This window comes from Patiria miniata, unplaced genomic scaffold (assembly GCF_015706575.1).
Source record: "Patiria miniata isolate m_02_andy unplaced genomic scaffold, ASM1570657v1 HiC_scaffold_22, whole genome shotgun sequence".
NCBI classification, from domain to species: domain Eukaryota; kingdom Metazoa; phylum Echinodermata; class Asteroidea; order Valvatida; family Asterinidae; genus Patiria; species Patiria miniata.
Window position 1 is genome coordinate 11,575,277 of NW_024037061.1, and position 12,577 is coordinate 11,587,853.

The 12,577-nt window shown below is 41.1% G+C and overlaps 1 protein-coding gene across 1 annotated transcript; it reads right to left on the minus strand.

Annotated features, from left to right (window-relative positions):
• Positions 1-527: 527 nt before the first annotated feature.
• On the minus strand, positions 528-7,826 carry LOC119730392 (transmembrane protease serine 6-like). Its single transcript, XM_038203263.1, has 10 exons — positions 7,493-7,826; positions 7,208-7,343; positions 6,688-6,783; positions 6,237-6,344; positions 5,508-5,615; positions 5,019-5,249; positions 4,113-4,296; positions 2,428-2,705; positions 1,855-2,003; positions 528-1,360 (listed from the first exon to the last, which is right to left on the minus strand). Exons 1-10 carry the CDS (start codon positions 7,595-7,597, stop codon positions 1,151-1,153), a joined length of 1,605 nt encoding a protein of 534 aa, XP_038059191.1. The 5' UTR covers positions 7,598-7,826; the 3' UTR covers positions 528-1,150.
• Positions 7,827-12,577: the final 4,751 nt, after the last annotated feature.

The following is a 12,577-nucleotide window of genomic DNA, read 5'->3' on the forward strand; positions in this document are numbered from 1 at the left end:
TAGATAATGGGCGGTGCTTGAATAAGATGGGGGAAAGACTCACCATTCATGCCATTCATGCTGTTAGGCAATTAAATATCGTCCTGTATTAAAAGTTTCGATTCGTTTAATAAAATTGAAGATACTTGTTTTTTAAACACAAAATGAGACGATGTCCCAACCTGATCCCTTTGACCCAACTTAATGGGCGGAGCCAGGGTTATCTGTTCCCTATTCCACCTAGTCACGTGGATTACAGTACTCATTGCAAACTGAGACGATGAGATCCCTGGCTAAAACACCGCGGGATAGGGAGGATATATCTCCTACTTTGACGGAGGACTTTGAAATTATCCCCCATGTTTTCAATTGCATCCAGAAAATGTCAATGAATCGAATGTCCTACCGTGACAATTACCTTCACAAGGCTTATCCCCCGTTGCACTTTGTCTTGTCGGTTTATTATAAGTTCGACTCTTTTGTACTTTTTCGTAATTTTGTACTACAGGATAGGACCAGGAAGACATTAAAACATTAAGTAGTCATTGTGTGAAGTTTTGATAGATTTTTATTACCATCAACAAAATTTCGAAAATACATATCTGAAAACCTTAAATAGCGCATAGCCCACGTGGACAAAGACCTGCTCTGTGATATACTGTACTGATATAATGTATAAGAAAGCAACATTATTTAACCAAACTTATGCCAGCATAAAGCTTGGGTTATCGTTAATTGTATAAAATTAAAATCATAGGAAATAATACTGTCTGCATCGACATTCAAACATTAAATAAGCACCCAAATATACGCACACAAGTCGTTTATATTCGCATGGCAAAATTAGATCTTTGACAAGCAGGAAATTATATTTGTTGCAAAATTAAATGTAACTTCTTACACAAATATTTTAATAATTTAGAGCTGCCTTCAGAAAATAAATCCCTTCAATTTAAAAAAAAATGATAACATTGTATATTATTATAATATATTTATAATTAAAAATAAAGAGCTTATATAAAATATAATGTGAACTATATAGTATTGCATTGTTTTAGTATCAAAATGCAAACTATTTAGCACGATCTAGGCTTCGACCCGACTCGGGCACCCGAGTATTATAAATCCTTTAAACAAATTTAATGGCCGTGTAGGAAGTCCAATCTTCATCTTATGGAGAGCTGGCTCCTCCACGCGTTGCGATGACGTTGTCGATCCACTGTCCGTAGCGTGCTACATTGGTGTAGACACCAGGGTAGTTGCGCTGTGCGCACCCGTAGCCCCAGCTCGTTACACCCGTCAGGTACCACCGCTCCACCTCGGCTCCCGTGACCTCGTCACGGCTGGGTCTACTGCAGACCAGAGGACCGCCAGAATCACCCTAAATATTGGAAAGATAGAGAGGAAGAATAAAATATTTACAGTTGAATCAAAACTGAGGTATTTTTTCTACTTCTGCAGGGTGAAGAATGCAGGTCGGGTATACTGACATCAAGATTTCTGTTAATTGGACGAAGTCTGAGCTCTACGATCTCTTGTGCTCTTCGCCTTGCGAATGAACGCTTTCTCGGTGAGTACAACTTTTGGGTTGGTTTGTTTTGTTTTAGTTTGTTTTTGCACTACAAAATTGCCCGTCGGATAAGATTTCGTCACAGGTTGAGACGACATGTCAACAGTCGATTCATAATATTTCTTCTTCTTCTTTAAATTATGATAATCTTTAAAGATGTGTCACTCTTTTCCCCTTTTTTTAAGTAATAAGGAAAATTTAAATGAAGTAGTGTTTTCAGAATAGCGGGAAACTTAAAGGCGAAGCAGCATCACCTAATAAAACTACTTGACGACAACTTAAGGAGTATCTGAATCCGGACTCACCTGGCAGGAATCGATTCCTCCAGCGAGGAAACCAGCACACAGCATGTTTTCAGTCACTTCGCCATTGTAAGATGATGGTCCGTTGCAACGGCTTCGGTCAACGATGGGAACCTCAGCTTCCATGAGCACGGAGGAGACGGAGCCGCCCTCTATTGACAAAAAAAAGGAAGATGACACTGTAAATCATCATTGAATGCCGGAATCAACATGTTTACCGAACAGTTTTGCTTGGTGACAATTAAAATGAGGAGTTGATTTAGTTTGGGGGACTTTGAAATGTAAAGATAATGTACAACTGTTTTACGGTTGAAATTTGTGGAATTACCGCAAAATCCACGTGTGTATAGACAACACTGAAAGGCACGAACGGTTGTATTCGATTGCGTTTGGTTTGGAACAACTTACATCACGGAGTTGTGTCAGAAAAATTGTCAAACCACAGAGAAAGTTGACAGGAGTACAACCTTTTTGAGCTTTTCTTATAGGTATAATGCTTCACTATCTTCAAGCTCACCAATTTCCGAAAGACGGGCTAAACTGCATGTTTATAGGACTCTTTCACAAGCCACTTACGAGTTGTGGTACCGAAACCGGCGATGAAGCACACCAGCGACTCGTCCACACTGGCAGCGGTGTCCACACACACAGAGTTGATGACCGGGTTGCTGCCCACTTCAGGCTGGATAGGGGGCTGAGACAGGACCAAGATGGCCAGGTCGTTGTCCACAGTGTCACTGTCGTAGCCGGCGTGGACGATGACCTCTGACACCCCGCTCTCGTGCTCCTCACCGCTGTCGTCGTTCTCGCGGTATTTGCCGAGAATCACCCGCCAGTTGGATGGGTTCATACGACTGTTGAGAGAAAATATTGATGGATTCGAAATTTCACGTTTGTTTGAGCCAGTGTTGGAGCAAAGGCTTTAACCCTCAAGGCCAAGGCCAAGGCCAAGGCTTTGACCCTCAAGGCCAAGGCCAAGGCCAAGGCTTTGACCCTCAAGCCTCGAGGCCAAGGCCAAGGCTTAACCCTCAAGGCCAAGGCCAAGGCCAAGGCCCTGTTTTATGAAATGACCACTGATATAGAACTAATTATAGTCACATGAGTGACACATCATCACGCAAGGGCGGATCCAGAACACAATTTGGGGGGGAAAGAAATTTTGGTCCCCCCCCCCACAAAAAAGTGGGTCAAAAAATTACGGCTTGGGCTTCGGGGCCCGCTTAAGGGCCCCGAAAAAATTTTGATTCGAGATGCTCTGTGGTGCGATTTGAGGCAATTTCTCACCAATTTAACCGATGTTTTTTGAGGAAAAGATGGTGGTGTACTCATTGCCTGCCTTTATTACGACGTCACATAAAAAAAATGGTTTCTTTTTTTGGGGGGGGGGGCATGGCCCCTTTTGGCCACCCTGGATCCGCCCTTATCATCACGAATCGCTCTTTACGAAGAACAACATTTCTTTAATTGCAATCAACATGCTCGCATAGGCCTACACCGTTTTATGACTGCACTGTATCTATTAAAGTATAAGTTCAGGTCTTCAATATGGTTCAACTAAACAAAATAATGATTTACTTCTATAGTGACACACAATTCTCCCAAGTGTACCAAAAGGGGGATCCAAGAAACTGATTTAGGAAATTTTTATTTGCTGGCCCAACATGGTCAGAAATATCAGCATTATCTCAAACAGATACATGCAAATCTTTAGCACTTATCAGGGAGACTTATACAACCAATCAGATCCATTCCATAGTTATATGCAATTAAAGTGATCATCTCATTAGCCCCACAAGTGTACGGAATATTTTTGCAGCAAATCTACTTCAATGGTAACTAAATGTGATGCTACAAAAGTGGAAGTGTGCCCAACACACAAATCTATAGGGTGCTTCCCTCCTCAATGGAAATACGATTAAAATGGAAACAGCAAAATTTAGAACAGATTTATCTGGAAAATGCAAAAATCTATAAGCCTTGAAGAGCCTTGACTCAAAATTGCAAGGCCCTGAACCCTCAAGGCCAAGGCCAAGGCCAAGGCTTTTGCCCTCAAGCCTCGAGGCCAAGGCCAAGGCCCTAAAATCCAGCCTTAAGGCAGCCTTAAGGCCAAGGCCCAGCATCAAGGCACTACATCACTGGTTTGAGCATAAGGATAAATTTGTGTAGGCATTCCTCGAAAATCATGAAAATGGAGTAAATCAAGGTAATAATATCGACATTCTTTTCGGGCTTGTCAGTAAAGGAAAGTGAAAAGTCCTTACTTAGATCCTTCAAAGCAGTGAGCCGCACTGACGATAAACCTGTTGTTCACAAGGGTGCCACCGCAGGAGAACCTGCCCTGGAAGATGAGCTGTGCGTACCAGGGCCAGGCACCGCGCACGGCAGCGTTACCCCCGACGATACGCTGGGCTGCTCCCTGAGAATGACGGGAACCACAACCATTGTCTGCAAAGTCGAAAAGGAAAAAAAAATTGAGGGTGTGAACAACGGAAAATGAACATGAATATATGAGTTCTATATATTACCTTATATACGGAATAAAGAGAAAACTGTGAACATCTGAGAAGAGACCTTCAACACTGCACTGTCATCTTCGCGCAAAAGGACGCTCCAAACTGGAATTTGGAACCTATTTAATGTTTGACTTACTATGTAGGCAGAGTTTGTTTCTATCGATGGCTCATTTCAAATCTAACAATTTGTGATGCGATCAAGCTAAATGAGTCGTTTGTCGACCCCGGTCTTCTTTTTTTTTACAGATTTCAAAAGAGCACAATCTCAGCATTACTGATGTGATAACCATGCTGATACCATCTTTAGTTCAAACCTATGGAAGTCGGAACACCAAGAGATGTGATGAAGTGATGTGATGAAGTGGCCCTATTTTGGCCTGAATCTCCAAATGACTTCCCGACAAACGACTCATTTAGCTTGATCGCATCACATTTTAGGGAATACAAAAACTAGAAATTACTTTTCAAGATTTAACGCAAAAAAAATGTTAGTCTACATTATCGTGAATGTAGCAATTATGATCACTTAATATAATTTATATAATTATGTTTGTTTTACGGTTGAAGAGAAAGATTTGGGAAACCTTTTTTTTTTTAATAATTCTATAACCTCAGTGAAACACCGTTTTAGTGAATTTCGTTTTGTGTCCATACCTGCTTCGGGCATGCAGGTAGCGAGTTCACACATCTGATACTCCGTGGGTTCCCCGTCACTGCACAGGTTGACATCGGCGCACAGACACTGCCTAGTCCGTTGTCTCTGTCCCGCTCCGCAACCTGTGTTGCACTCGGACCACTGGCTCCACGGTCCCCAGCCGCATGCTGCCGGTGCCATAGTGGTGGAATCCGGGATGTTTGGCTGGCTAGTCGTAGATTCAGCAAAACCTTTAACCACAATAAAACGAATTTTAAAAAGTCAGATTTTGTTCTGTATCAAGTATTAAATCTTCAACATGACTTTTTTTTGTCAGGGTGAATATTCCAAAAAAATCAACAGGAAATGACAAACGAGTGCAATTTACTTGCATTAATTAATGACTTTTGACGGCCGTGATTATAGCCCCAAAACTTTGGAGTTAATAATTCCTTTATTACATACTTTTCATGAATTAAAAAAAAGAAAACAGACAAACTCAAACTTACATCCTTCTTCGTCGCTGTAGTCCCAGCAATCGTTGTCATGATCACACTGCCAATAGCCTGGAATACAACGGCCGTTGCCGCAGGTAAACTCATCATCTGCACATACACCTATGGGACATAGAGAAATATCAAACAGCTGTCAATAAAAGTTGCAATTAAAGCTTTGATGAGAATTGCCGTATATATTTTTTAAAGTTGGCGCATACGTGATTTTTGTGTGTGGCACCTTGAACAATAGATTTAAATATTGAATTGATAATTTCCTGTCATTACATCACTTATGGGCTTTCCAATGAGACATCGCACGGAAAAAAAATCGGCCCATGACAAAGTAATCAATAATAATTTCAACTTTTGAATTTAAGAGCGGAACGCTCCTAATTCGTTCTGAATATAATAGTGTGCGCAATTTCTGAACTGGAGCGCGCCATTTAAATGCACTTTTTATAACTGTATAAAGGCCTGCAAAAACAAACAAGCAAATTAATTTGTACATAGGCTATTCCTTTAAATTTCGTTCGGAAAAGAAAATCGAAATTTTGAAAAAGCACATAGTACATGTATATACCAACTTAAAAAAAAAGAAGTTATGAATATTTAAATTAAAAGAACCTTATGTATAACGCAGTCTGTTGCATGACAATCAAGTTCCGTTTTTATTTTCATCTGTTAAAAAACATTATGTGTAATTTTTTTTAAAGAAACAATCATTTTGCGATGAAAACTTACAGTTGACTTCATCACTGGCATCGCCGCAGTCATTCCAACGATCACACTCCCAGTAGCCAGGAATGCAAGTACCGTCCGAACACTCGAACTCGTGGGACGCACACCCATCTGCAGACAGAAGGAAAACAAAATGTTAGCACTGCTCCTTATATAAAGATCTTGTCAAAAATAATACTCGTGTATTGAATGATTATCTGGTAATTGTGTTCGTCCTTTATCATGGAAAATGCTGTGACGGAAATGTTTGATACATAACTGCAACATCATGTTATTTGACATCGATATTGGGAATTGTGTAGATTCTTTTAACCGTAAATGGACAATGTGATGTTGACGATCCAAATGGTTTATACTTCATAATTTCAGTATGAGACAGTGCATAGGCTGTATACTGATCATGAGATAGAGCATAGACAATATACCGATAAGGTATAGTCCAGGTTATACTCACAGCAATAATGCGGGAAAAAGTAGCAAAACCAGTAGTTGCGACTGTCACTACCGTCCCTAGTTTTCTGTAGACTTGTCTTGAGATCTGACACTCCCTCTGGGAAATCAAAATACACACTCAAACGATAAAAAATTTGTTGGCATGCATATTCAAGGACTTGACAAACTAAGAAACATGTTGTGTCTTTTTGGACAATAATTTGCAAACCTCGTTATAAGAGCATTGCAGATAACAAACTGAGAGGGAGACCCAAAACACAGGTCCTCTCCATTGCAAATCGACTCTTCAAAGGAGAACAGAGAAAACCACGTGTTTGGGGTTTATCTTAGAGGACAGAACAGATCATATTTTCATAAAGGCAAGAATTCGTGAAGCAAAATCTTCCACAGTGCTGCAGTAAGGGCCATGCAGTATAAATGCTAATTTTACACAACTCTTCAACATACATGGATAGGATTTTCGGGATTTTGGAATTTTGTGAGCCGAGTCGCCATCTTAAGCATCATCACAAGAACCTTACCTCCATGTGGTGTCTTCCTCTTCAATTCGTTGATCATGTACTCTGCCACGTTCTTGCCGTGGAGAACCTCATCATTGTTGCCGCTCAGGGCGCGCGCCGCTTCCTCTTGCATGGACTTCCTCTGTTCTTGAAATTTCTGGAATTAAAGTAAAATAAATAAATAAACACATTAGTCGTCTTTGATAGACAAATATGGAGTGAATACAGATCCAAGGATCAAAAGAAAGGAGGCAAAAATATTACGGTGTTTTTGGCATTTTCGGAAGTTAGTTAAGACGAGCTTACCTGCGAACTGCGACGTCCGGGGGCTGGGAGGACACCTGCCAGAGAAGACGGCAGGCAGGCGCCGAGGAAAATGAAGAGAACACCCACGAGCATCAGGGAGCGCATGGTGGTGGCTGGCGACGATCGGAGCGGACAAGTCGAAACTCTGACAAGTGATTTGGTTGCGGTGGATTATCTTTCTAATCAAGATAGCTGCACTCGAGTTGGTCGGCTCGGAAAGCTTTCTTCTCGTTTCTGCATCTGCTGCAAACAGGTGAAGTTTGGTGGAAGAAGCCCATCTTGGCGATCTTTTATAGACTCCGATTCTGCTTGGCTACGTGCAGTGTTGTGTCAACCACCATCGAATCGCAACAGGTTTGTGTCATGTCTTTGACGTAGCGAGAGTCAGTGACGTCAAACCATTGTCTGCGCCACCATGGATCAATACACCCAATCGCCTGGTTCCAAAAACTTGACAAAAGACCAACTCCCATTGATGATCTGACCACTATTGACCAGCTCAGGGCGCACGGAATGCAAATCTATACGGTACTTCCCAACCGTGACTAAAAGGGAGAGGCCTACAAAGAATTATCTAATACTCCCTCCTATGTTATCAACCATCGACCTTACCTTATTTGGAGATCGCATGATGCGTCCCCGTGCTCACTATTTAGGGAAAACCTGTAACGATGATTAAAAAGTATTTCAACAAATTCAACTGAGGGAACGTTTTGTAGCTTCTTTAGGTCTTTTTTTTGTAATATAGATACTGTGTTCAAGCGGCCATGCACTCTTTTTGTCCCCCTGACCGTACTTTCCACATGCGTGCGCTTGGATCCAGTTCGTTAGTGTGACGTCAGTTAAGTTTAAACCACGCACACTGCCCTTAAGTAGCGTTGGAACCATTGGAACCGGAAGTTAACGCAACTTACGTCTTTATCCAATGGTCGCTAGTAATCGTGACTAAAAAAGGCTACAAACAACATGTATCCATATTCCCGCCTACTATCAACCATCGACCTTGCCTTATTTGGAGATCGCATGTGCCCTAAAATCTCACTATTTGGGAAAAAAGTTAACGTGTAAACGATTATTCAAGCCAAGACAATCCCCCCCCCCCCAAAAAAAAAAAAAAAAAAAACTCGGACTCTTCTTGTTCCCCCGATATGCCGACCGTACTTTCCAAGCGCTTCGATGCCTATTCACTTTATTTCACTGGAAAAATATTCCTCTACTTTTCTCTATCGTGCTTCGTCTTGAGAAATCTCTGCCAAAATCATGCATCTCTTCTTCACTCAAATGTTCACAATTCAAGCGGAATGGATACCTTCTTTCACTGTTTTTTTTTTTTTGTGTATAGCCAACACCTTTGATAGGCTAAAAGTTAAGGAGTTTCAAACCAATGGAAGAGTCACATCTGTATCATGGATATAGAATTCTACCTCCAAAGAACCCATCCCAATGCCCCATAGACCTTTATCATACTGCCACCATTTCAGTCATGTTCACCGTATCCAATAACAGTACTGAATGATTTTTTGTGTGTGCAAAAAGTAACCAGACTATCTTTCCTTTCCTTTGAATGAGAAAATCAAAATGGCCGCAACATGATAATTGTCTCACAATAATCACTGTTTCCAACCCACTATATATGGTGGCCTTGAATGGACATCACACATCGCAAGTATCTTTCGAAAATTTATCGCAAACATCTTTGCAAATATTTGCGATGTCGCAAATGTTATTTCGATGGTCGTGTCGTCAAAACTACGCATAACTTACGGTACTCGACTATACTATCCCGTATGCACATGTTAACGAAATGAAGGGTGGAACTCAAACAACTTTAAGACTCTCTAGTTTCTTGAAAAAAATAGCTTGGTATAAATACGCAACAAAGCATGGGAGAAAGAATGTGATACAATTTGCCCCATCTCAAATATTTCGCGAGCATTTTTTTAGGATATTAAGATATTTGCGACGTGTGATGTCCCTCCCGGGCTACGATAACATAACGCCCATGACTGTTGGAATCCCTTCAGTCTCCTGACGACGGGCAGAGCATACAGTCCGAAACGTCCCCCCCCCCCCCCCACCCAGTTCTTTTCAGAACATCACAAACTCACAAAAGAGATTTGTCACCTGGTGCTACAGTAAATCTTTATCTTATTCAAATCTTATTCCAACCAATTAATTTTTTGTGAAGAAATCGAGAGCATTTCGCTACTACAATGTCAGAAATTAGACACAGAATAACAAATTATATCAAACATGTGCGAGAGCATCGAACGAATTCAAGTAGTGTGGTGATGGTTTGCATTTCAAGGGGTCGTAAAAGGCTCGTTTCAAAACGATTGCGCTCGAACAACTCGCTTTCTCTCTAAATACTCAAGTCGAAGGTGCAGGTTTGAGTGTCGCCCTACTTTTTGCTCAACTTGAAATTCAATTGAAAATTCAAGAAGGCCTAAACAACTTGTGTCTGCACCAAGTGAATTGTATGAGTTACTCCCAAAGAGAACGGTTTTGTTCTGAGAAGAAAAGAGGTGTAGGTCTCTATTCTGAGATTGTCATTTGTTTTCAGAAGTAGGATGTAACCTCAATCCTGCAAAATCCTCCAACTGCCTCCATGTAAAAATAACATACAGCCTCAATCCTGCAAAATCCTCGGTTATTTCTTGAATGTGGTCCTTGGAGGGGTGACCACTGCCTCAATCCTGCAAAATCCTCCAGCAATCACTGTCAATATGTTGAGGCAGAGTCAATGACATCCTGGAGCAGGGCGGAGGATTTCAAGCATAATAGGCCTAAAGTTTTGCACGGCTGAGCATAAACAACACAAAGTCTGGCCTAAGACCTTGACACAGTGCATCTGCCAAAATCAGCCACACACTTTTGTCTTATAGCCTCCCTCCTGCATAATCCTCCATTTTACAAAGAGGATTTTGGAGGATTTGGGAAGGTTAGGGTTAAAGAAGTCGAGAATACAATCAAGTTTTCTTAGCGAGAATCTCAGTTCTCTTTTTGAGATATGTATCTTCGTATGATGATTGTTTCTGCAAAAAAATTCCCAACAATCCTTGCAAAGTGTCAAAGTGAAACAGAAAGTTGCAGACTTAACTTTTTTCCCCGAAGGTCAGAAAAAAGAATGGATTTGGGGATTAAAGTATTGTGTGCAACCATTATTAAAGGAGTGAGCTCTGACGTCAACACGGAGTGGCGCTTGCGCCGAGTGGACAACACGGTCCATTGAATAATAGGCAACAACAGCGGTTTTCAATGCGGTTACACAAATAGCACACTGGAGTTACGCTCTATTACGAGAGTTCCATTGGATCCAAATTCATCAAATTCTTACTGGCACGCGGTATCCAAGAAACGAAACCAACAGGAAATAGGTTGTTCAGTTTTACATCTTGTATATGAATATTTTTGATTTGTATTGTTCGGTTTCCACGTATTAGTCCACCCTTTTGGGGGTAAACGGAAGACAAGTATAAAGAAACAGAAACAGTGTGGAAACATGATTCATATTTTTCTGCAAATATTTATTCTGAAATGCAAACCGCTGGGAACAGTTGTGCATACTCAGCCTTTTTGAGGTTTCAGGAGACGGCCGACGGGCCGAACCACTTCATGCTGAAATTATGTACTTGGGTGTGGTCATCGTCCTAGTTCGTAAAAGGTCATGTCTAACACATATCCGGTACAAATCGTAAACAAAATGATTAAAAAATACATGTACACCTAAGGACCAAATTGTTTCATAGATTTTATTACCAATAATCCATTGGCAAAATGTACGTGCTTTAGTTTAAGTTAACTAAGCTGATAACTTGTCACAGAAAAGTTTAGATATTGGTTTGGAATGTTATTTTTCTGCGGGACTGATCATTATCGGCCCAACGAAATTGACTTTGCCATACCCAATCAATGTTGATGGCGATGTGTATACCTGTAATTATTGTCGAATTGCCACGCCAAAGATCTATACCAGGGTCGTAGCTGTATATATCAGCTATAAATATCAGGGGAGATAAAGTCTTCTCTGTTTTGTTTATTACATGGAAACGTTACCATTGGCAAATTTATCCCGTGCTGTTAACTTCCATGCACCATTGGATTCTTCGGCTCGGGAAATTATCAGCATCAAGACTCCAGCCATTCTTAAACAGAGTGTTTATGACAAACCTCCCCAAGCACACGTTAATTTTATATCCCTAAATAAGTGGCACCGTCTTGGTCTCTTCAATGTACCGGCTAAATTTGTCCTGAACCACCAGTCAAACCGAGAGTATCCCGCGCGAACATCACATGCACACCGACGTTGTTATCATTCAAATCCGACAAGCTGCTCCGCCTGATTTCAGATTTCACCGGGTACTTGGCTACAGTCGGAATCTATGCCAGGAAATCTGAAATTGCCCTCAATACGACAGAAATGTCCCGACCAACAGAAACTGTTTCATTGTCAAAGTAATAATTGAGACACCGGCACCATTCCGTAAATCTAACCTGTCGAAAATGAACTTCCGGGGCTGGGGCTGTCTGCCAAAACGAGTTTGTACGTGCCACGAGTTTGTGCCAACCAATACGAGTTTGTTCCTGTGAACTTAAATCAGTTTGTTTGAGTCGGCCAAGATGAGTGCGTGCTCATAATGAGGCCAGAAGGAGTTTATATCGGCCCCCTAAAATAAACGTTTGAACCTGCTAAATGAGTGTTGTTTTTTGCAAGCTAATGTGAGTTCGTGCTAAAACGAGTTCGTGCCGGCCAAAAAGACTTTGCGCGGGCAAACAAACGAGTATGCGCCGTCCAAAAGTGATAATGTGCCGGCCAAAATAAATTATGTGCCAGCCAAAGCAACTTCTCGGCGGCCCAAAACACTTTTGTGTTGCAAAAGCTAGATTGATCGGCCTTTATCGGCTAAAACGACTCTAACGATTTTGCACTATAGCCAAAACACCACTGCCCTATTGAAAAGGCACAAACCAATTTTCTTGTCATCAAAGTTTGATTCTCAAAATTCATTCAGCTTATTTTCCTATTCTTCATCTGTTGTCTCTTCAAGGGATAAGCGTTTGTACTATAATCTATTCCTTCTTTAC

Coding starts and splice junctions, on each gene's coding strand:
- LOC119730392 (XM_038203263.1), bottom strand. CDS start 7,597: ATGCGCTCCCTGATGCTCGTGGGTGTTCTCTTCATTTTCCTCGGCGCC. Junction 2,004..2,427: donor CGGTTTCGGTACCACAACTC/GTAAGTGGCTTG, acceptor TTTTGTCAATAG/AGGGCGGCTCCGTCTCCTCC. Junction 1,361..1,854: donor GAGGAATCGATTCCTGCCAG/GTGAGTCCGGAT, acceptor TCCAATATTTAG/GGTGATTCTGGCGGTCCTCT.